The 21,854-nt window shown below is 28.3% G+C and overlaps 2 protein-coding genes across 3 annotated transcripts; one reads left to right on the top strand and one right to left on the bottom strand.

The window, feature by feature from the left end:
* Nucleotides 1–202: 202 nt before the first annotated feature.
* On the bottom strand, nucleotides 203–2,772 carry LOC149884108 (uncharacterized). Its single transcript, XM_090098691.1, has one exon. It carries the CDS (start codon nucleotides 2,654–2,656, stop codon nucleotides 203–205), a length of 2,454 nt encoding a protein of 817 aa, XP_089954817.1. The 5' UTR covers nucleotides 2,657–2,772.
* A 1,646-nt stretch (nucleotides 2,773–4,418) lies between these two features.
* LOC145185629 (striatin-interacting protein 1-like) lies at nucleotides 4,419–19,645 on the top strand. Of its 2 annotated transcripts, none has more exons than XM_090097567.1 (23): nucleotides 4,419–4,849; nucleotides 5,354–5,426; nucleotides 7,555–7,638; nucleotides 7,852–7,983; nucleotides 8,069–8,112; nucleotides 8,260–8,336; nucleotides 8,452–8,520; nucleotides 8,699–8,802; nucleotides 9,001–9,134; nucleotides 9,544–9,821; nucleotides 10,013–10,078; nucleotides 15,253–15,316; nucleotides 15,432–15,503; nucleotides 15,609–15,683; nucleotides 15,797–15,894; nucleotides 16,232–16,283; nucleotides 16,366–16,440; nucleotides 16,665–16,765; nucleotides 17,141–17,207; nucleotides 17,596–17,703; nucleotides 17,849–17,932; nucleotides 18,028–18,148; nucleotides 19,330–19,645. In XM_090097567.1, exons 1-23 carry the CDS (start codon nucleotides 4,700–4,702, stop codon nucleotides 19,590–19,592), a joined length of 2,391 nt encoding a protein of 796 aa, XP_089953693.1. In that variant the 5' UTR covers nucleotides 4,419–4,699; the 3' UTR covers nucleotides 19,593–19,645. The 2 variants fall into 2 exon arrangements, with proteins under 2 accessions (XP_089953693.1, XP_089953694.1); XM_090097568.1 differs by lacking the exon at nucleotides 19,330–19,645 and adding an exon at nucleotides 18,249–18,406 and having other exon boundaries at nucleotides 4,585–4,849.
* Nucleotides 19,646–21,854: the final 2,209 nt, after the last annotated feature.

Raw genomic sequence — 21,854 nt, 5'->3', positions numbered from 1 at the left:
AACAATTTAGTTAGTATATATAGATTTATATTTTGCTGTAATTTAATGTTAGCATTTACCACAAAATTTATTAATGGGTTTTTTAAGTATTAAAAATAAATTTTTGAGAAAAAAGAGATAAAATCTTTAGAGAATAAAAAGTAAATACAAGCTTTTTAGATATTTTACTAAACACTATTTTACAGTTTTTGTTAAAAGCATTTTACGGCTCCTTGTGTGAACGAGGTGAATAGAGTCGACAATAATTATTAAATAAAATATTTGTCATTGTTAATCCATGATGTCTTTGCATACCTAATGAATAAAATTCTAATAGCATCATAAGGAGGTTACACAGTGATGACCGACAAGTGTCATTATATACTTCATAAAAAAGAATGTAACAGTAAGTTGCCCATTGACAAACTTTGTCACCAGGAATTGTTAAACCTCCTCGATTTAAGTCCTTTACAAAGTTTCCATACGCTTCATAGAAATAAAAGGTGTCATCTGGATTTTCATCTTCACGAATAATGTACCCTGCAATATAAACTAATGACATTTTAATATCGACGGTCAATGAGTCACACAGAGCAGGTAAATTGTCAATAACGTTGCAAATACCCTCGCTTGGTAAAAATTTACATTTTGGACAAGAGTGATCTGAACCTAGATTGGCTAACACATCTGAACTTTTCTCAAACTTTAATAGCAACTTTGTACGGTATATAGTTACTTTTTCAAGAACTTGTTGAACGGAAATAAAATAAGTTCCTCCTGAGCCTTGTCTTAATTTTCCAAAAAGCTTTTCTAATGGATCTGTTGTAAAGTTGCCTAATAACACATACTGATGAGTTGTATCTAAAAGATATTTTGACAACTGAACCAAACCATAACAGGTCTGAGCTAAACAACTAGCAGTGTCTCTTGTTAGTAATTTGACTCTTTTTCCTTTTTCTGTATTTTTTATTTGTATAGCAAAATCACCCATTGCAGAAAGTTTGCTTAAATTGTCATCATTAGCAGAAGCAATAGCAGCTCGATTAGAATCTTTCAAACAAATGTCTGCATACGGACTGTGAACATTACAAATTTTCCAAAATTCAATGACTTTAGAGATGAAAATAATCGTCCCTTCATTATCATGCAGGTCTGGATGACTTTTTAATGCTGACAATGTTTCATCGCAAAACACTTGCAGACAAGTGATAACTTTTTGTCTTTCAATCGGCTTTGGATAAACAGAAACTTCCGTTAATTTAGACATTTTAACAATGTTTTTCGTTTCAAGCTTGTACAAATTAATAATATCAACCCACCGTGCTATTTTTTTTTCACCATCAATATAAAATTCAAGTTCTTGAGTTTTTTCTGTAATCCAGTTATTACGTATACTTTTTAATAAATGAACATAATCAAATAAAAGAAAAATATTGTCTTTAGTGCACCATGCTTCTTTTTTTTCAAAAAAGTTATAAAATTTCTGATTGACTCTGTTACCATCACAGACAATAGCAACAACATTGCCCCCATTATTTTTAATTGCATCAAGAATCAGGGTTGTCTGTTCAAAAAGAAACTCAGCATCAAGTTCTCTGACTGGTAACATTTTGTAAAGAAATTTTGGTCCATTAAACAATGTTACAACCAAAAAGCTCAGTACTGTGTTTGCTAATAGATGAGGTTTGTTAACAGATTTACCAAATACTATGCCACCATGATACTGCAACATTGGTTTAACATAAACCTCATCAAGAAGTAAAATGCATGTTTTTTGTCTATCATCTCTGAGATTAGAGAAAATATGTCTGATATAAGTGGTATCATCTAAAGATTTACATTTAGATGTAATTCTTCCTAAAGTGCGTAAACTTGGAAGTTCAAAATCTTCTCTGATACGATTGTAGGCTGATCGTGAAAGAGAAAAATACTCAAATGCTCGCACAATTGTTTCAACTGGATACTTTTTTTCCCCAATACATGTTTTATTCATTGACAAAATTTGTTGATATACAACTTCTTTTTTAGGTGTTATTTCACAACAATTTAAAAATCTTAATGCTTCTTGGATATGAGAAAATTTGTTCATAATATAAACTCGGTTAGATGATAAAGTCATAACACTAATTTTAACTCCACAATGAAATGCTTCAAAAATGAGATCTTTATTTATGCAAAGAAGAAATCTAGGAATAGCACTTTCCTTTAAAAAGTCTGAAGACTGAATATGTAATATATCATTGCATAAATAATTAATAATAGCAAAATTAAATTGATTAGTTTTTAACTTTTCACATAAAACATTAATACTTTCTATTTTTTCTTGTGAATTAAATATTGCTAACTCATCCTCTTCTTGCCAGCGAGCACTATTAAGACTTTTTGATGTTTTTCTAAGTGGCATGGGTACAGTAGGAACTAAGCTTGGCTTTATGCAATCAAATACTGACGGAGCATCACGAGGTCTCAGCTTCCCATAAACAGTAACAGTTGAATAATTTTTTGGCCAATGTCTTTCACATACTACGGTGTTATCAGTATCAGGAACATTATCTCTTGGTATTATAGCAATCCAACGTTTTCGTTCTTCAATGTTTCTTGGAAGTCTAAATGTTTTAACTCTATTCTGAGGATTATAATTGCCATTGCAATTTGTTACACAACATCGACGAACCATTTTCTAAATACTAAATTAAATCCTTTGCTTAATCCTTCACCTCTCAACTAACTTTTTTTTTTAATTTGGAAGTTAGTTAAAATAATGACGGGTGTTTGGTTATTGTTAATTTTATGCAAATATTAAATTTATGCATATATATATATATATATATATATATATATATATATATATATATATATATATATTCAACTTTAATTAACTTTATCAAAAAAATTTTAAATGAAAATTATTTTGTTAATTTTATAATAATTATTTAATGTTATATAATTATTATTGTTACAAAAAAAACACCCCCGTATTTATTTTGTAAAACGGCTTTCTAGTTTTTCAAACATAAAACTATCTTGCCTCCAGTTTTTTACGCAAGCCGCTCGTTGGCAAGGCCTGTTATATAGTAAGCCATGAAAATAGACAAAAAAAACAAGTCAAGGCAGTTAAAAACATTTTGTAACCGAACTTTCAAAAGGAAGCTACTTTTACTGCAGTTATCAAAATTCTAAGAAGAAAGATATACTAGAAGATAATTTACCTTGGTTAAAAAAAAAAAAAGGTAGCTTAATCAAAATCATTGAATGAAGTTGAAATATATATCAGCATGTGTTTCATTATTGTTTGTTCCGAATCGCCGGTTCGGAAGAAACAAATATTTTTTAACCCATATTATTAGGAAATAATCTTGATTCTGGCTTCGAATTCTATCTTGATTCTGGCTTCGAATTCTCTTACTATTGAAAAAAACATAATCCTTAAATGTAAGCATCGGCCTTTGGTTTTTCGGTTTTTAACAAATAGTAACGAATAAAGCACAAATTTCTGTATAAGTCAATTGAAACAGGTCGGCTTGAGACATACAAAGCCATAAGTTTCCAGAAAGAAGATTGCATACCTTATGTTATTTTGTTTCAACCTCCAAGGACATTGCGCAGAACCGTTATTCGGTTAAAAACCGTTAAACTATTTTTATAACAAGTTTTCAATAATAAATTTATGTTTGAAAATATTTTTTAAAAGAACAAAAGATTTGCTGCTTTAAATGCATAAAGAGTTCTATTTATTATACGTTAAAAGTCGAAAATCCAAACGCCTATGCTTACTTCAATAGTAGTTTTTTTTATGAGAGTGTATGTGCAAGTGATGAGCATGCACAACTTTGTTAGGAGAATTTTGTTTGCAAGATGTATTTAAGAAATCTTTTAAAAAATTGTAGATGGCTTAAAGAGTTGTAGATGGTTGTGAACTTTGTCAGAAGTTCGTCTTTAAATAACAAGCAAACCAAAGTTACACACTGATATATCACAATCTGGAAATTAACTACATCTGGAAATTAATTACGTACAACTTTCTAGGAGCGGGACACTTTTCAGCCTATATTACCACCCATCGGTGCAATAATTGTAGCAGTTATTGAATTTTTCAAGTTTAGTAAGCTGTTCTTAAAGAACAATAAATTTTTTTTTATCTTATATTTAAATGGATTAGCTGTACACTCATGCAGAAAAAATTAAAGTATACCATTCTCTCTACTCTCTGTTTTGGTTTGTTTTTGTTTTGTTTTTTGTTTTTTTTGTTTTTTTTTTAGTGTAAATTTTAATAAACCATTTATTTTTCATAAGAAGATCAATCGGATAGTTTTTTTAAAAAAAACTTCCTATTAAATTACCTAACGCATCAAGAACAAAAAAGCGATAATTAAAACATTAAAATGTTTTTCAAAAAAAGTCAGTTGTGTTTTTTATTTATTTTACTATATTTTTAGGTTGATTGTTGAAGAGCTGACCTTTTTAATCAGTCTGAAAAAAACAGAATCAAAATAACATTTTTTAAAGACTAAGAGTATATTTAAGCTTCATTTTAGTTTTTAATGTGCTCTTTTAACAATGCAATTAAATTTAAGTTATGGTGATTAAAGTTTCTTAAAAATTTGTAAGAAGAAAAAGTTTGTAGCTCCCGGAGATTTCAAAAACTTTTTAAATCAGCGAAGAAGAGTGCTTGGAAAAATAACGGTAAACAGTTGCTGTAAACTTGTGAGGAGAAACAAGAATGATGGCTGATGTGACTAAAATTAATTTTCTAAATGGATTTGAATTAGGCCTTGGAAATGACCAAGAAAAATATCTTACTCAAGAAGAAAGTAAGAGAGGTGTTCCAAGGCTCAGAGAAATTATGCGAAGACAAAGGCGAGACTCGGAGGTAAGTTCGTAACCAAATGGTGCTGTAAAGCCCATTTACCGGATGATAATATTGAAAGTGGAAAATATAGGCTTTCTGGAGCATATGCTGCGATAAATATAACAATTTTTCAACGTCTTAACATCAATCAACATTTGCTTCCCTAACCAATTGAAAGCTAGAGCAATTTTCTTTAACATACCTCCAGTAATCACTATATTGTTGTACAATTTAAAAAGAATAATCAGCATTTTTTTTTTCCCTAATGTTTCTGATTGTAGAATTTCCATAAAATACTTTATAGTTTTTTTGAGAAAATATTTAATGATTAATAATTGTGTTGCATGCACACATGAGTGTGATGTAAAGAGTGGTTGTTTATATTTCGCTAAATTATAATTTTGACTATTACCTGTTAAAAATATAATTTTTGTTATTAACTTAAAGAAAATATGTCCGAAGCTAGATTGATAAACCTTGTGCCTGCATATTACATATAATTTCTGAATTACTGTTTTTTTTTAGTCAAATCAAAATGATTCACCAATACTAGATTTCCATTACAATGATACAGATACACTTGAAAATGAGTTAGCAGGTGAAGTTTTAAGTTATTTGGCTTGTCATTTATAATTTTTATAATTTTAATTATAAAGTTTTGTTGAATTGGATAGCTTAAGTTAATTTCTGACTTATTTAATTTAATATCTTTCTGAATACAAGAGTATTTATTCTAAAAGTTGTTTTGAAACTAATATTTTTTTTATTATTGGTCTCCTTAAACATTAAAAATTTTGTGTCCAAAAGTTTTATAGTTATTCTGAAAATGGTCTAGATTATTATTGTTAATTTTATTTAGGATCTAGAACTACAATTTTTGTTTTACTGTAAAATAGTTCTGACAATCAACTTTTATAAAATTATATATAATAAAAGATTTAATATCCAAACTAAGCATAGGCCTTACCACAGCATGTTTATGAAAGCGTAATTAAAAAGTAACAGTAAAGTTATACATGTTTGTACAATTTTACCAATATATTTGGATAATTTTAAACTTCATTATACATTCTGCTACAAAAAAGCAAAAATAAAAATTCCTTACTGCAGATCTGTGTAAACTTTTGTAAAAGTAAAAATACACATTACACATTTTTACCACAATTTTTAAAACTATCAGTGTGGTAATGCTGGTGCTTTATTTTAGTCATACTGCTAACTTCTTAAATCAGTATTTGAGAATACTTGTTGCCACCTCTTCAAACTAAAATAACTTCATATACAAATAATTTATATGATAATAGTGTTCCAGGTAAAACACTTTATTATTTTCTGCTCTGGTAATACATTTAGTTTTTCTGTATTGCTCAGCATTGTATTACAATATATTGCATTCACTCAATCTACTAGTTCACAATTGTTTAGTATATTTACAACAGATAAAGCTTGAGCCTCCCCTATGCTTGCAGGTATATTTGGGACACCTGGAAGTTGATTTTGAAATTATTCAGATTGTGTCTTATGACTTATAACTGTACTTTGAATATTTATATGAACTTCTTTTAAGAGTCAGCCATGTTTATGAAGTTTTTCAAGTTTTGTTATAACATTTTGTTCTTGATGAATCAATATTCTATCCATAATCCAAAACATGTCTGTCTCTCTGATGAGATCTCTGATGGTGGTTGAAGAAAATACTTAGCATTTGTCTATTGGAAGGTAATTTACTTCCATGCTTTTCATGGTGCTCTGACCCTATTAACCTATTAATCAAATTTTTATTTTTGCTCCTAAATTCTCTAACAGTCAAACAGGGTGTTCTACTTTATTTTGCCTATACTGAAATAATAAATTGATAAAAAAATCAAAAGATGATCAACAATATATGTTATTTTATATAAATAAATCATATACTTGTATATCAATATTTTTTCAATAGTTTTGTATAATTAAGTCAACCATACCACCTGTCAGCTCCCAGGTTTTTACTGTTTTTTGCACGCAAAATTCAGAATCACTCACATGTTTGCCTATTTCAATATTGCTATGGTTCTTAGATTTGACCAGCCCAATAATTTGCCATTATATTCTCTCTGACACCACTTTTTGACTCATTTGCACACAAATTGATATTTGAAATATTGCAAGTTAATACTAGACAGTTTTTAGCAATTAAAATACTGTTTTTTAATGTTAAAATTATTTTTTAGTTAATCATCACAAATAGTTAGTAATTTTATTAATTAAAGCGGCAATTATATAAAAGAATATTTTGTGATCAAGTGTCAAAAATGTGTTATTGTTAAACTCAAATAAGCTTTTATCTCAATGGTGAAGTGGATTGTCTAACTTTCAATTAGTTTGGCAGTATTTTATCAGTACATAATAGCAAAAAATAAAAAAAAAACAACTAGATTTTTGTTAATTTTGATAAAAGAATATTTTGTTATGAAAAACTCTTAGGCATAGCTGTATAAGTATGTGTGTGTGTGTGTGTGTGTGTGTGTGTGTGTGTGTGTGTGTGTGTGTGTGTGTGTGTGTGTGTGTGTGTGTGTGTGTGTATATATATATATTTATATATATTTATATATAAAATCAATTACAAAACCTCCTTGTACATTAGTATTTTTAAAAGTACTGAAAATCTTTTTTTATGACGTGTAATTGTGCATACCAGGTATTTATTATTGAGAAACTTGTTCATTTCACTTATTGGTTAAATTTAGAATTATACAGTTATTCTGAAGAATCTGACTTTGAACTAAATGCATTTGCATTTCAAACCTTGCTCGAAAGCTACACAAAAGATGGTAACTACAATAGCTTTATACTATTAAAAAATAAAAGTCTTTCATTACCTTATCAAGATATTAGTTTGTGTTCTGTAGTAGCTAATCTTAATCAGTGTAGTTGTTTTTCTAAAAATGTATTAGCTAGTTAACTTATACATTATTTGAATTAATCAAATGCTAATAAAATAATAAAGATCCAACTATTGTAATAAATGAATATTTTTGATGAAGATTCTACCTCATGGGTTTCAATGTCAAAATCCCAAAGAACAAATTTTGTTTGCTACGTACTGGAGTTATTGGAGGTAGTTGATGTTGTAGAAAGAAGAAAAGCATCACGTTGTCTTCTATATATTTGTCAAGGTAATGATTTTTTTTTTGCCTTTTGTCTGTAAAATCTTTTTTATTTTGATAGAAATACAGTCATTTTTGTTGTTGTTGTATCTAGGAGTATTCAAAGAGCATGAGCATTACAATGATTATATTAAAATGGTAAGGCTTATTAGATTAATTAGGATATATTTTTTCCCAAATTTTTTATGAAATCTTTCTCTTTTTTAATCAAAGGAAGAAAGCTATGTTACTAAAATTAATTAGAAAATATCTTCTCAATAATTTTGCTAAAATATTTTTTTCTAGATGAAAGACAATGTCCTTTTTCTTTTTAACTGTGGCACTTTTTCAGTGGTGCAGGAACTCCTTATTATGGAGGCTGAGTAAGTTCAGTTTTTCTAATGTTTCAATTTGTGATAATTATTGCTATTGTTTATATTTTTTTGTACCTTTTAATCTAAATTAAGCTCAACATTTCTTGAATAAATGCTTTTTTAGGAACACTGAAAGAGCTCAAGCTGCTTTACGCAAGCCATCAATCACAATAGCTGATAGTATTGATTTGAGGTTTTTATAAATTATTGTCTTTTTAAGCTGGGAAAAGCAATTTCTTCTTTAATGCACTCTAAATAATTAAATCATACACAACAAAATATACAATATTTTATTGTGTGTAAATTTTAAATCAACAAAACACACATAACAAAATATATGATACTTTATTGTGTGTGATTTGTTGATTTAGAGTGCATTTGAATATACTTTATACAATATTGGGAGTTGTGCAGCATTTCTCAAAGTATGATGAAAAGATGCACGAAGCAGCTTTAACATTAAAAGAAGATCTGGGTCAGTATTTTCTCTATTTTCATTTATGTAGTAAAAAATCAATTTATGTTGATGATTATATCACCATGTATTTATCTAATAAGCTACTAATCTGTTAAAGTTCTTAAAAAATGAAAGAAAATTAACAGTAACTTAAAATACTGTGTGTAAAATATATTATTTAATATATTCTTACATAATTTTTGTTTTGTATTTCAGCTGGCTCACTTGAAAATCCTAATGACCCTCCATTTGCTTGTATATTGTTTGATTTGGTTTTAAAGTTCTGTGCAGGATCAAGCTCACATTATCCAATCAAAAAAATATTGCTCCTGTTATGGAAGGTTATCTTAGTAAGTTCTTGAATTAAAAACAGGTTTTTATCAAAGCAAACCTGTTTTTGTATCAATTGCAACAAATAAAGAATGCAAAGTCTGCATCTCGATGCAGCAATTTTTTCAATTTTTAAAAATTGAGATAAAACTTTTTAAAAATGTCTGCAGTTTTATATGAAGAAAAGAAAAATTGCTTCCTTTCAATAAAGTATAAACATGACTGACATTTTTTTAAAAAAGCTCTTAATTTGTCTCAGTGCTTTGATTTTAAGAAAAACACTAAAAACGAAATGCAAGAAAAAAGAGCAAATAGCTATACTAAAATTAAATATTTTTTTCACTCATCGTTATAAAAAATGTTTTGTAATAATTTCAGTTGTGTAGAATAACAAAACAATTGCTATTAATTGTTTGTGCCTCTTAACAGTTTACACTTGGAGGTTTCAAAGACTTGAAATCTTTAATGAAAGAATCACGTAAAAAAGTTGGACTAAAAGCAACCTTTGGCAAATATAATGTAAATACAATTGAGTTAGAAAAGCAGCATCAGCTGAGGCCATCTTCCCCTTCAGATGAAAGTAGAGATGAAATAAAGCCTCGTAAAACTGTTGATTTGGATGATGATGATATTGATTTTGTACCTGCACTTGTAACACAATCTCATCACTACATTGAATCAGCTCTTTTGCTCAGACCAAAAGTAAGGTATTGAGAATTTCTTTCAACACTGCATTTGAAGAAGCCAATCAGGCTTAAAAAAACTTACTTTTGTAAAAATAAAAATTATGAATAAAATTTTTTTGTGTGTAAAAGTTTAATAAAAATTTTTTGTAAAATTAACATAAGTATTTTGATTTTAATCAGTATTATATGAGGTTGTTACTTTTATTATTTAGAGAAAAAGATGTTACAACATTTCTTGAAGCATGTAGAATGAAGTATATTGGCTTTCAGCTGCCAAAGTACATGAGTATTTTTGTATAAAAACTGATGTTTATGTTATTTCTCATTTCTCATTAAAAGGACTTTTTTTCGTTGTAAAAAATGCAGTATATATAACTCAACTATTAGATTTAATTGCGCAATCTGTTCACTATATATGAGCTAAATGGATTTTATTTATTCAAACTAAATGGATCTATGTTAGGATGTCCTAAAAAAACATTTCTTTAAGGAAGATCACTAAAAATCACTTATGGAATATTTAGAAGTTCCCTAGTTTGTTTACATGTATTATATTAAAGTTAATATTCATCTGAAAAGAGAATATTTGGTACAAGTTGTTTAAGACTGCTAAATCTCAAGTAAAAAATGTTGCATGACCTTTCTTGATTCAGAAGTTTAATCGATAATAAAAGGAATAAGAACCAGAAATAGTTATGATTGCAATATGTAGAGAAACATCCCAAAGACTTTGCAAACTGCAACTATCTACAGTTAAAGGAGGCATAGTGTACTTTAAAAACACCAGCACAATCATGTTGCTGTTTTCATCAACTGTGTTGCTGGTATTGCTAATGCTCAGCTCAAATGCTAGTTGGATCTTTTCTTTCTTGAATCTTTCACTAAATGCTTCTTAACATTTTTCCTCCTTCAAGCAAAACTAACCATTTTACCTCCTCCATAAAAATTTAACTGTTAAACAATTGTTCAGGAGAGTACTTTTAAATTTGATTTTTTTTTTTTTTTAATATTTGATATTATAAGTTTGGTTTTAATGGCTCAAATATGATAATGCATTTTCTTTTAAATATATCAGTTAGGTTTATTCTATTGGAATGATAATTAAAATTTTAAAACTTTGGAGTGCTTAAGCCATTTTGATAAAAATCTCAGGCATTAAGACTTTATTAAAAATGGCTTTCTGCATTAAGAAGACAATTTTATCTGCATTTTTACAGCAATCAAGCAATAAATTAGTATTAGATCATTGAAACAGTAAACACTTACAGACTAAAAAATTGTATGTGCGTTATATTTTTTGTTCACCAAAAAGAAAAGACACTAATCAATAAATGGTAGGTAAATTAACAGGCAATATTTTGAAGGAATTATATTATTCTGAAACATACATTATATTGCCATTAAGTTGTTATTTTGAATTAAGATAAATAGATACCTTTAGTTAACACAAATAGTTTTTACTCTTAACACAATTAGTTATTACTCTTGTTTTGCACAATTTTTTTTTTACCCTTAATAACCCCAAACAGTTTAAAGTATCCTCATTTAGTGCAAATTAACTCTTAACCCGACACCGCATACATTTTTTTCTTAATGGTTTAAAAAAAAAATTGAAATTGATAATAAAGACATTTCTTAGGAACAAAAAAACAATTGATGTGTTTTAAACCGCGGGTTTATTAGTATATTTTACGGTATAACTAAACATATGCATATTAATTTAAATAAACACTATAAAATTAAGTCAAATTCTGTTTGTTTCTTTAAATATACAATATGCGGTGTCGGGTTAATAACACAATTAGTAGAAAATTAACAGAAAGTGAAAACATGAAACATCTATACAAGTTTAATCAGTAAATATGTTTCATGTTTAAGCAAAGAGTGTGAAAGTTGTTAAAGATAACTTAAGTGAAGATAATGTTTACAAGGCTTTCAAAGGCTAATATAATGGTAGAACTGGTTTGTGGAAGCAAATAAGTCAAAGAGAACTGCTATATTTTAACAAATGTGACAAAATTAGAACAGCTCTATTTAAGGTTTTGTCAGAAAAGCCAGACAAACAATCCAGATTTGCTCTTATGGTATAAACATTGTTTTGTATCAGAGTGTATAAAAAACAGATAGTAATGATCAATTACAGCTTGATTCTCTGGTTCAAGAAGAAGTTTAGGAATTGTTCTTGAGGTTTCAAAACTAAGAAATCTATCCAATTCTCGTAATAAGAAAATCCTAGTATCTGAAAACCTGACATTGCCTTCTTCTCTGTGTAATAACACCTTGAACTTTTTCATTTGGTCTGTCTCACTGTGGGCCAGTGACTGGACAAAAGAAAAAAATGAAAAATTGCAGAAAGTGAAAACATGACTGGACAAAAGTAAAAAATCTGAAGTCTGGTTTTTCACATTAAAGTTGTTTTAAATCATTATTAATACAGTAAACTCCCAGTTATTCGAGTTGGCACTTATTTGAATTTCCTGCTTATTCGAAGCAATTTTCTTTCCCTGTGAACTTTTCTTAACAAACTCACGCAAATATACAAACCTGCAGTTATTCAAAATTTTGGTTATTCGAAGTAAGTTCCTATTCCCTTAGGAGGTTCGAATAACTGGGAGTTTACTGTATATTAAATATCAAATATTTTATAGTTTACATACAGTTAGAATATGAATGAGTAGATAAATATGATGATTAAAGTGCAGCAATATTGAAATTTTAGTAATGAAAAAACAAGTGCAAAATTTTTGTCCACAAAATCTATAGTAATAATTTAACATTACATTAAATATTGCGTATTAAAAGCTATTTTATTGTTGAACTATCTGTTTTTTTGTATTTTAAGAGTTGTTAGATTAAAATAGGTAAGCAAACAAATAAGTTAATAATTATAATCTTAACTCTTATAATATATTAAGTCTTCTAACATCCTGTTAAATTATATACATATTTTGATTTTTTGATTATATATATATATATTTTTATATTGATTTGCAAAAATATTGTACATCAATGGGTTGCAAGTGGACAATACAATGATAAATTTATAGATAAAAACTTAGCCTGGCTTTGCATAGTCTTTATTATTTCCAAACAAACTTTTTCTTTATGCAATACAGAAACTACACCTAAATCATCTCTTGACAGGCCTGGTAAATCCTTTGAGTAATCATCTGATATATCTAAGAAGCAGAAAGTGGCAGAAATTGAATCATTGGCAAGTTCTTCAAATGAGCTGTTGTTTGCTAGCAGTTGCAAACTTTGGGAACAAGGAAGAAAAAAAGATGCTAGGGTAGTTAGAAATTTATCAAAAATTCAATCTTATGAACATGCTCAAAATACTCCCAATGAAGTCTTAGCACTCATCTTAGATAGTTACATGAGCCAGTCTGATTATCAGCGCCTAAGGAACTATGCTGTAAGAAAAGGCTGTAATTTATATTCACATGTATAATAAGCTTTTAACAATGTACACAAAAGAACTTCTTCCAGAATATAACTTACGGACTGTCACTGACTATGCTGCAGAAGTTAACATGGTCATTGGTCAATCACACATTGTTCATGCATTGGTCAATCACACAGCACTATGTTAGATAGAATGCCAGGCAGTAGTTATTAACTCCTTAGAAGATCTTCAAAGAATGACACTAAGGTCATAAGTTGGCTTTGATGGATCAACTGGCCAAAGTCTTTATACTCAAACAACAAAAGTAAAAGAAAAAAGAAATATTAAAGATGAAGCCAGCTTATTCCTCACTTTCTTTGTGCATTTGCAGTTATCTAGATATAGTAATGGTGAAAAGAGAAAATTATTTGTTCCAACCCTCATCCATCATCCACTTTATTTTGCAGACCAGTAATATTCTCCTATAAAAAGAAATAGATGTATTAAAAGAAGAACAATTCCAAACTCACTTGTAAAATTATTTACTACAAATTATGAAAAATTTACAGTTCTACACAAAATTTAAATTTCAATGGTGGATGGGAAAGTTGCCACAGCACTGTCCATGGCAACAAAATCATCACAATGCTGCTCAGTTTGTGGTTGCAATCCAACAAAAAATGAATGATATAAATACTGCAAAAAATCTCCCAATTACTAAAACTGGACTCAATTATGGGCTTTCAACTCTCCATGTATGGATCAGAACTATAGAATGCCTTCTCAAAATAATCTACAAAGTAACTAAAGAAGTGGACTACACAAGAACCATCAGGAAAAAAAATAATTCAAGATAAAAAGGTATCAATTCAAAAGAAATTTCACAATGAAGTTGGGCTTTGAATTGATTTTCCTAGGTCTTGTGGTTCAGGATCTTCAAACAATAGCAATACTTCTTGACGGTTCTTTCAAAATGCAGAGAAGACTGCTGAAGTTCTCTAACTAGATGTCAGTGTCATTAAGGTATTGCATGTTGTTTTGTGCACATTATCAGTAGGATATGTTATTGATTCATCTTGATTTAGAGACTTCTGCATCCAAACATCTGAATAATATGTGAACCAGTATCCATGGTACCATATGCCACAGAGTTTGCACCAAATTCTTATTCATAAATGGCAAGTTGTGGATTGGATGGGTTTGCTAATCGGCATGCTCAGTAAGGAGGTACAATAAGCTTGTAACAATGACTTCAAGAAGTTCCAGGAGTCCTTTTCAAGAAAGTGGTCCCAATCTAAAACAAATGAAGACTTGTGAAGGATACTGATGTGATCCTATCATAAGAAGGAAGACTTTCCAGATGGTGTGCTGGAGTTACTAAAAGAAGTACCATTTTAAGATTTTGTTGAAATATATTGTTATGTTTTTACTGATGGTACTTGAATTGTGTTTCTGTTTCCATTTTTCTGCTTTCCTGTTCTGTATATGTCTCTTGCTACAAATATTATTCTTCATTGTTCATATATCATAAATTTGGATCTATTATATTATTGTTTAATTAAGTTTTATTTACTTTAAAATATTAAAATTTCCCTTAAGTAACTAAGGCAAATGTGTAGTTGTTGTGCAATATGGCTTTCCAGAGCAATCATATATAAAAATAAAAGTTACCAATCGACTTGTAATCATTAAATTAGTTTATACAACAATAATGGTCCACTAACCAGCATTTTATAAAAATATATTACTTTTGTTCAATTAATGTGAATTCTGGCCTCCCACTATACATCATAGAAATAAAGAAAAGCTGATCCAAGTTTAAACATGACCTGTTGTAATAAACTTTTGAAATAGTCCCTGGCTATCTTCAAACTGTCAATAAAACCTAGGGAGTTTATGTTGAAAAGTAATTTAACCAAAGGTGTTGTAAAAAATTCTTGTACTGAATACAAACTTTTTCCTTTTTTTATCTTTACTACTTTTTAGAAGGAAAGTTTATGTTGTTTTTAACTTATGGGCAGCCCTGTATTTGAATTTTAGTAAATCTGCATTTTTATTTATCCTCAGTGACAGTGTTTCTACATCTGGGTTGCCTCCATCCATAATTGAAGGCTTAGATGTTCTTAAAAGTGTAAGTCTATTCCTTGATTTGTGTGGTTGCTAGTAAATAGGATGTTCCTATTTGTTTTTACATGGTGAGTTCTGGATTTTTTTTTAAGATTATAATATGCAATTGTTTTTCTTAGCATGTTTATAAACCTCTGTCAGAGATGCAAATAAAAATTGAGGAAGAACATATTGAGCGTCCTTTCAGTATGGTAAAAAATTTTTAATGAATCTTAGTATGGTCAGAAATTTTTTTTGTTGTAATTTTATGGCTAAAATCTTTTTTTACACATCTTTTTTATTTTTTTAAATTTTAGGGGGCACATCAACTTCCTGTGACAAATGCTGAGATTCTTTACAAATCTTTGCTACCCAATCTTCCTCAATATATGGTAATAGCTATGTACTCTTACAATTTTACTTTTAATGAAAATTTTTTTTTTTAGGGTTAAAAGTTTAGACAAAAAAAGCAGAATAAAATTATTTAATTAAAAATAAATCTTAGATTGCGCTCTTAAAAATTCTCCTTGCCTCAGCTCCAACTGCTAAAGCCAAAACTGAATCAATAAATATTCTTACTGATATTCTACCTCCAGAAATGCCGTATGTATTATGATTTGCAATTTGATTAATGATTTGTTACTAATATAATTTTTTTATAATAGTTTATTGATATTTGAATTGGTGTTATTATCATTATGGTTGTTGTTGTTGTTGTTGTTGTTGTTGTTGTTGTTGTTGTTGTTGTTGTTGTTGTTGTTGTTATTATTATTATTATTATTTTGTTATTATTATTAATATTATTTTTATTATTATTGTTGTTGTTGTTGTTGTTGTTGTTATTATTATTATTATTATCATTATTATTATTATTATTGTTATTATTATTATCATTATTATTATTATTGTATTTGATTATTGTGATCTTAAACTCTTTTAGGACTACAGTTTTACAATCAATGCAACTAGGAATCGATGTTAACAGACACAAGGTTTGAAGTGCACATTTTTTAATTTTAAAAATTCTGTTGATAAATTGTTTGCGATGCAAAAATATTTGCTATATTTTTAAAGGAAATCATGGTAAAATCGATATCTGTGACCATCTTATTGTTACTGAAGCATCTGAAGTTAAACCACATATATCAGGTAAAAATTATGTTTTTATAAACTTAAATTACTCATATTTTCAAGTTAATGTTTAGAAGTTTTTGAAAGAAAATGATATTCTAATTTTAAATAAATGTACTTGATTAAAATTTAAACATGGTAAAAGTCATTATTTTCTTCCAATTTCTTTTTAGATCATGATTTTTTTACATTAAATTTTTTTTTTTTTTTTAAAAAAAAAATATTTTGTCTTTTTCCCTTAGTTTGAGTTTGTCAGTCAACATTTGGTATTTGCCAACTGTATTCCGTTGGTTTTAAAGTTTTTTAATCAAAATATTTCAGCCTATGTGTCTGCAAAAAACAGGCAAGCTTCTATTTTGTGTTTTTCTTACTATAGTATTTGGAACATATAAAATATTTTTACACAGAAACCTGTTTTATTATTCTGAAAGCTTTTTCCCAATCATATATCTGTAATTAAAGCTGTTTTTTTAATTGCTTTTTTTAAAATTTGCAATAAAAATCAAAGATTGAAAAGTTGCTGCAAATGAAATTAAAAAAACTCCTTTTGGCTAATGATCTTTTATTTCAAACTCAGTATTTTTATTCTTTAAGATGATTTTTCTTGAAATTATGAAGTATTATTAATTGTCCTTTATGACCATAAAAGACAGTGTTGCTTGCTGAACAGATATATTCTTCTGAAATTAAGTGAATGTTATTGAATTTCATGTCATAGTATTCCACAGTTGGATTTTCCTACGTGTGTACTTTTCGAAAAAAGTGAAATTACAGCTGAGAGTTTGGTGAGTTTTTCTTCTTTGAATGCTTTTTATTTATTTATTTATTTATTCTTTTTTATAACTTTATATGAATATTTTTTATCATTTTATATGAATACATGTTTTTGTTATCTTTTGATTACTCACAAAGGTCATCTAAATATTTTTGAAATTCCAATATGCAAATGTCTCTAAGTAATATTGAGTTATCTTTTTATGGTGAATATTCTTTCTAACTACAATTGAAACTCTTTTCTTGTGATATGATTTAAAAGAATTTTTTTTTTAAAAATTTCTGATAACTCATTAATTAACGGTTATTGTAAATTTTTTTTTTTTTTTATCAATATTTTACTTCAGACTCAAGTTATATAGTTAAATCATAAAGCAGCTCTTTTTGTTATTTACACAGGAGCAAACAATTGAGGGAAGTGACTTTTGCTGGCGCAACTTATTCTCCTGCATCAATTTGTTGCGGATTCTTCAAAAGCTAACAAAATGGAAGTATTCAAGAACTATGGTACTTGCTTGATTTTCAACCTTTGAATGTGTATGAGCTTTTGTTAATGAAATGTAGTTTGAAAATAACTTCTTTGGCAAAAAAAAGAAAGTAACTTTTGTTGTTATTTTCTTATTTTTCTCTATTCCTGTTATTATCATTACAGATGCTTGTTGTATTTAAATCAGCACCAATTTTGAAACGTGCTTTAAAGATACGTGAGGAAAATCTGCAGTTATACGTTTTGAAGGTGAGTTTTACTTTAACATTTACTTTAATAATTCATTTTTTTAAACTCCTGCGTTTAGCTGCAAGTTTTTTAAAGTAATTTTTTAAAAAATTTAGCTGTTGAAAACACAGATCAAATATTTGGGACGTAACTGGCGTAAAAGTAATATGCGGATAGTATCTCTTATTTATCACAAAATACGTCACAGACTAAATGATGATTGGGCATTTGGAAATGGTATGTTTTTTGAAAAGATACATGTATGTATGTAATGTATGTATGTATGTATGTATGTATGTATGTATGTATGTATGTATGTATGTATGTATGTATGTAGGGGAGAACCTTAATGAATGGGACGATTATTGAATGGGACAAACTCAGATTCTTATACAAGCATCGATGTAAGGATATTCAAATTCCTGTAACAAAGAATGATAGAAACAAGAAATCAACTGACCGACTCATCCATCCTATTGCTCTATGACCGTAATGACAATGGATGTTATTGTGTTTTTGAATGTAAAAAGTAATTTTTAAAAATGTTTTTTTTTTTCTGATTTTGCAGCAATTTTTGAAGTTATGGAAAATAAAATTCCATTCTTAAATAGATAGCAGTCTCTAGTACTACAGTGAGTAAAACAATCAAGCTTAATTAATGGTGTTTTTGGTGTGGCTAATCATTTTTGGATAAAGTGATGCGCATATTGAATGGGACAAAGTACTACCTATTGAATGAATTTAATAAAGTATTATTTAAAGCTCAGCAGAAGGATGCTGCAGTCTCTTACTTTTATCCCCATGGGTAATGAGTATTATTTACACACTTTTATACTGCAATATTTTACTTAAAATAAAAATAACTAAATATAATATTCTAAAATGAGAAAGTTCTACTTTGATTGAAATTTAATTAGAGTTAAAATGTTTAAAGTTAAAAATATTTTTTGTGTGGTCTTTATGTATGTATCTATATATTTAACTACATTTACAATTAATAAACTAATTTGAAAAATGATTGAATTAAATACGTTTGTTTTTAATTCTTTTATGTTTGTCCCATTCAATGAGACATACTTAATGAATGGGACAAATGTCATGCTCCAATAAAACTCTCTTTTTTCCAATAGCTAAATGCAAATCCAATTTTTTTGTTTTACTATATCATTGAGCAAGAGTCGGTGGTTATCAAACATATTTAAATATATATATTAAACAATTTTATCTACGTTTAAAAAGCATTTTGCAAAAACTGTCCCATTCATTGAGGTTTTCCCCTATGTTTTTATGTATGTATGTATGCATGTATGTATAAATATTAGTCTGTTATACTAAAGTATGCTAAATGTATATTTTTAAAGTTACTAACAATAAGAAGTAAATGGATCTCATTCTGATTGCTTTTTTTATTACTTAAGATGTGGATGCTCGACCATGGGATTTCCAAACTGAAGAATGCGCAATTCGGCATAATGTTGACCTATTTAACTATCGCCATTATGAATCAAATAGTGCGCATTATCCCGCAGATCTTCAGCCAGTTGATAATGACTTGCAAAGTGCTTTAAACATGCAAGTAGTTTTCAGCAGCAAGTTTAAGAAAGACTGTTCTAAATGGTTGCATCGCGAAGTTTATAGTACGAAAGTAGACTGGGACGAATTGATCAATAATAATATTTAATTTTTTTTTTTTTAGATATTTTTTATTAAATGTTAAATAATTATTGCATTTGATTTATTGTTTTTTTGTTTTTCTACTCGTTGATGTCGTTGTAATTATTATTTATTTTTACAACTTATTTATTTTTACAACAACTATTTTACTTATTAGCTAATATGAAAATTCTCAGAAACTTCTATCCAGGGATCTGGGCGAAAATTTTTTTTTTGTTTTTTTGTTTTTTTGTTGTTAAATTTTAACAACAAAAAAGTGGTAGATATCTCTTAAGGTTTGTCAAAAAAGGTCATTTTTTAAGATAGATGAAAAGAAGGCTCATGTGGTGCATTTCTTTTGCTTAAATTTTTAATTTTTGACAATTCTTATTCCTCCCTTTTTTTTTAAGGTCAAAATGGTCATAAATTTAAAAAAGTTCTAACCGCATGAACCTCCTCTCGTCTTTATAAAAATACTTTTTTTTTTTAAAAATGTAATATCTATAAGCTGATTTGGCTTTTTTATTCAGCATGTTTGAAAATTGCAACAATTTACTTATCATGCAGACCTATTGCAACTTCTAATTCTGAGAATCAGAAAATCTTTATGCGCCTAACTGCAAAATTGCAAACCAATTATCTTCGAAATGAAAACAAGTTAACACAAATAGTTTATAAATTTACACAATTTTTGCTTGCGGGGCTTTTAAAAATTATAAATGCTATTCAAATCAAGAAACCGCTTAAAGGAAATTAATAACTAGATACTTGTAAAAATACTGATTTAGGTGGTGTGTATGAACATTGGCTTTTATTAAATGACATACGTGAAAAATATGAAATTATGTCTGTATAATGTAGATTAAAACAACCACGATGTACGTATAAAACCAGTGCTAATTGAAACTGCGACTTCCGGGCCATTATCAGGGGATAATCACGACTTTTCTGAGATAAAACGGTCTGCCACATATCCACAGGCTTGACAGAATCTGGAGGACATTTTAAATATGTGTATAGGGGAGACTGGGGCTACTTGGCTACAGGGCAAATTGACACACTGCGTTTAAGTTTGCAATTTTCCTTTAGAAATTTCCACAATTCACATGGAACCTTCCCACTTAACTAATTCGTCTTTCAGTGTAGTATCAGGGCTATATGCCCATGCGCTTAGAAGTTACAGCGATCTTTGTGTTTTTTTTTACTAATTCTGTAACTTTTGTAACTATATTACTTTTTCAATTTTAAAAAGCGAAAGCATTAGCTACAAGTAAACTCGAATAGGTGTAAGTGTTGTATGGTTCACTCTAACCAGTCACATTTTGTGTTTTTCAATATTTCGCTTTTTTACGGATTTACAAGCCATTTTGTGAGCAAAAAGCTATTGGGGTTAGTTGGCACAATGATCGCGGGGCTAGTTGGCAAAATGTGCCAACTTACAACTTTTCGCATTAGCCGTAAATTCACTTAAGTTACATAATACTACAGATCTACAGGCACGAGAAATTGTAAAAAAAAATGTTACAAAAAAATGCTGTTGATGCTATTTTTATAGAAGAAAAGTCTATTCGATCGACTTAAGAGCAATAAAAGTTAATGTCAAAAAATATTGCTGGATAAAAGATATTTTTATATGGGGTGCCAACTTACCCCGGGGTGGGGTAAATTGGCACATTTTTTTCTTTTTTGGAGGCCATTTTTGGGCCACCAAATATGTTAGACACTTGAACATGCTTACCAAGTTCATATTCTTTTGAACTGCAATTTGATATCCTCAAAAAAGTTCACTCAGAAATGCAAAGAGCTTAAAAACTAAAACTGTAGCCAACTAAACAAAAAATTAGGGTAATTGGAGCTAAATCAACCCCGCTCCGACCCCTAACTGCCCCCTTCCTAGAATTACGTCTTCTTTAATCGCAAAAACTTTTTTTTTGTTCTTCCATAAACAACAGTGTCCGACAAAAAAAAAGCATAATTAAATTATAATTTAAAAATAAACATTAAACAAAAAAAAAAAGTTCTTAAAAAAAATCCAAAAAATATATTATATATATAAACATTGAATAAAAATCATAATCATATAATAAAGACGACAAATGAAGTACTAAAAAAAAATAATTTAGCACCCAATCGTTAGAAATAAACATATAATAAAGACATAATAAAGCAACATATTATTGAATTCATCGACATGAAAGGTGGTGTCTTCGGATAAATAATTTATAATCTTAGTAACTAAATACTCTATTTCAACTGAATCGTAAAGTTTGCATTAAGTATTTATTAAATA

Source organism: Hydra viridissima, unplaced genomic scaffold (assembly GCF_058129835.1).
Source record: "Hydra viridissima isolate aposymbiotic clone 2 unplaced genomic scaffold, HvirCarnegie_v1 scaffold_9, whole genome shotgun sequence".
NCBI classification, from domain to species: Eukaryota; Metazoa; Cnidaria; class Hydrozoa; order Anthoathecata; family Hydridae; genus Hydra; species Hydra viridissima.
This window is presented reverse-complemented; position numbering and strand designations above follow the sequence as displayed.

Bases quoted from the DNA above. Each gene is read 5' to 3' on its own strand.
- LOC149884108 (XM_090098691.1), bottom strand. From the start codon at position 2,656: ATGGTTCGTCGATGTTGTGTAACAAATTGCAATGGCAATTATAATCCT.
- LOC145185629 (XM_090097567.1), top strand. From the start codon at position 4,700: ATGATGGCTGATGTGACTAAAATTAATTTTCTAAATGGATTTGAATTA. The intron at 9,135-9,543 runs GTAAGTTCTTGA...GCCTCTTAACAG, and splicing joins TGTTATGGAAGGTTATCTTA to TTTACACTTGGAGGTTTCAA. The intron at 10,079-15,252 runs GTACATGAGTAT...ATTTATCCTCAG, and splicing joins ATTGGCTTTCAGCTGCCAAA to TGACAGTGTTTCTACATCTG.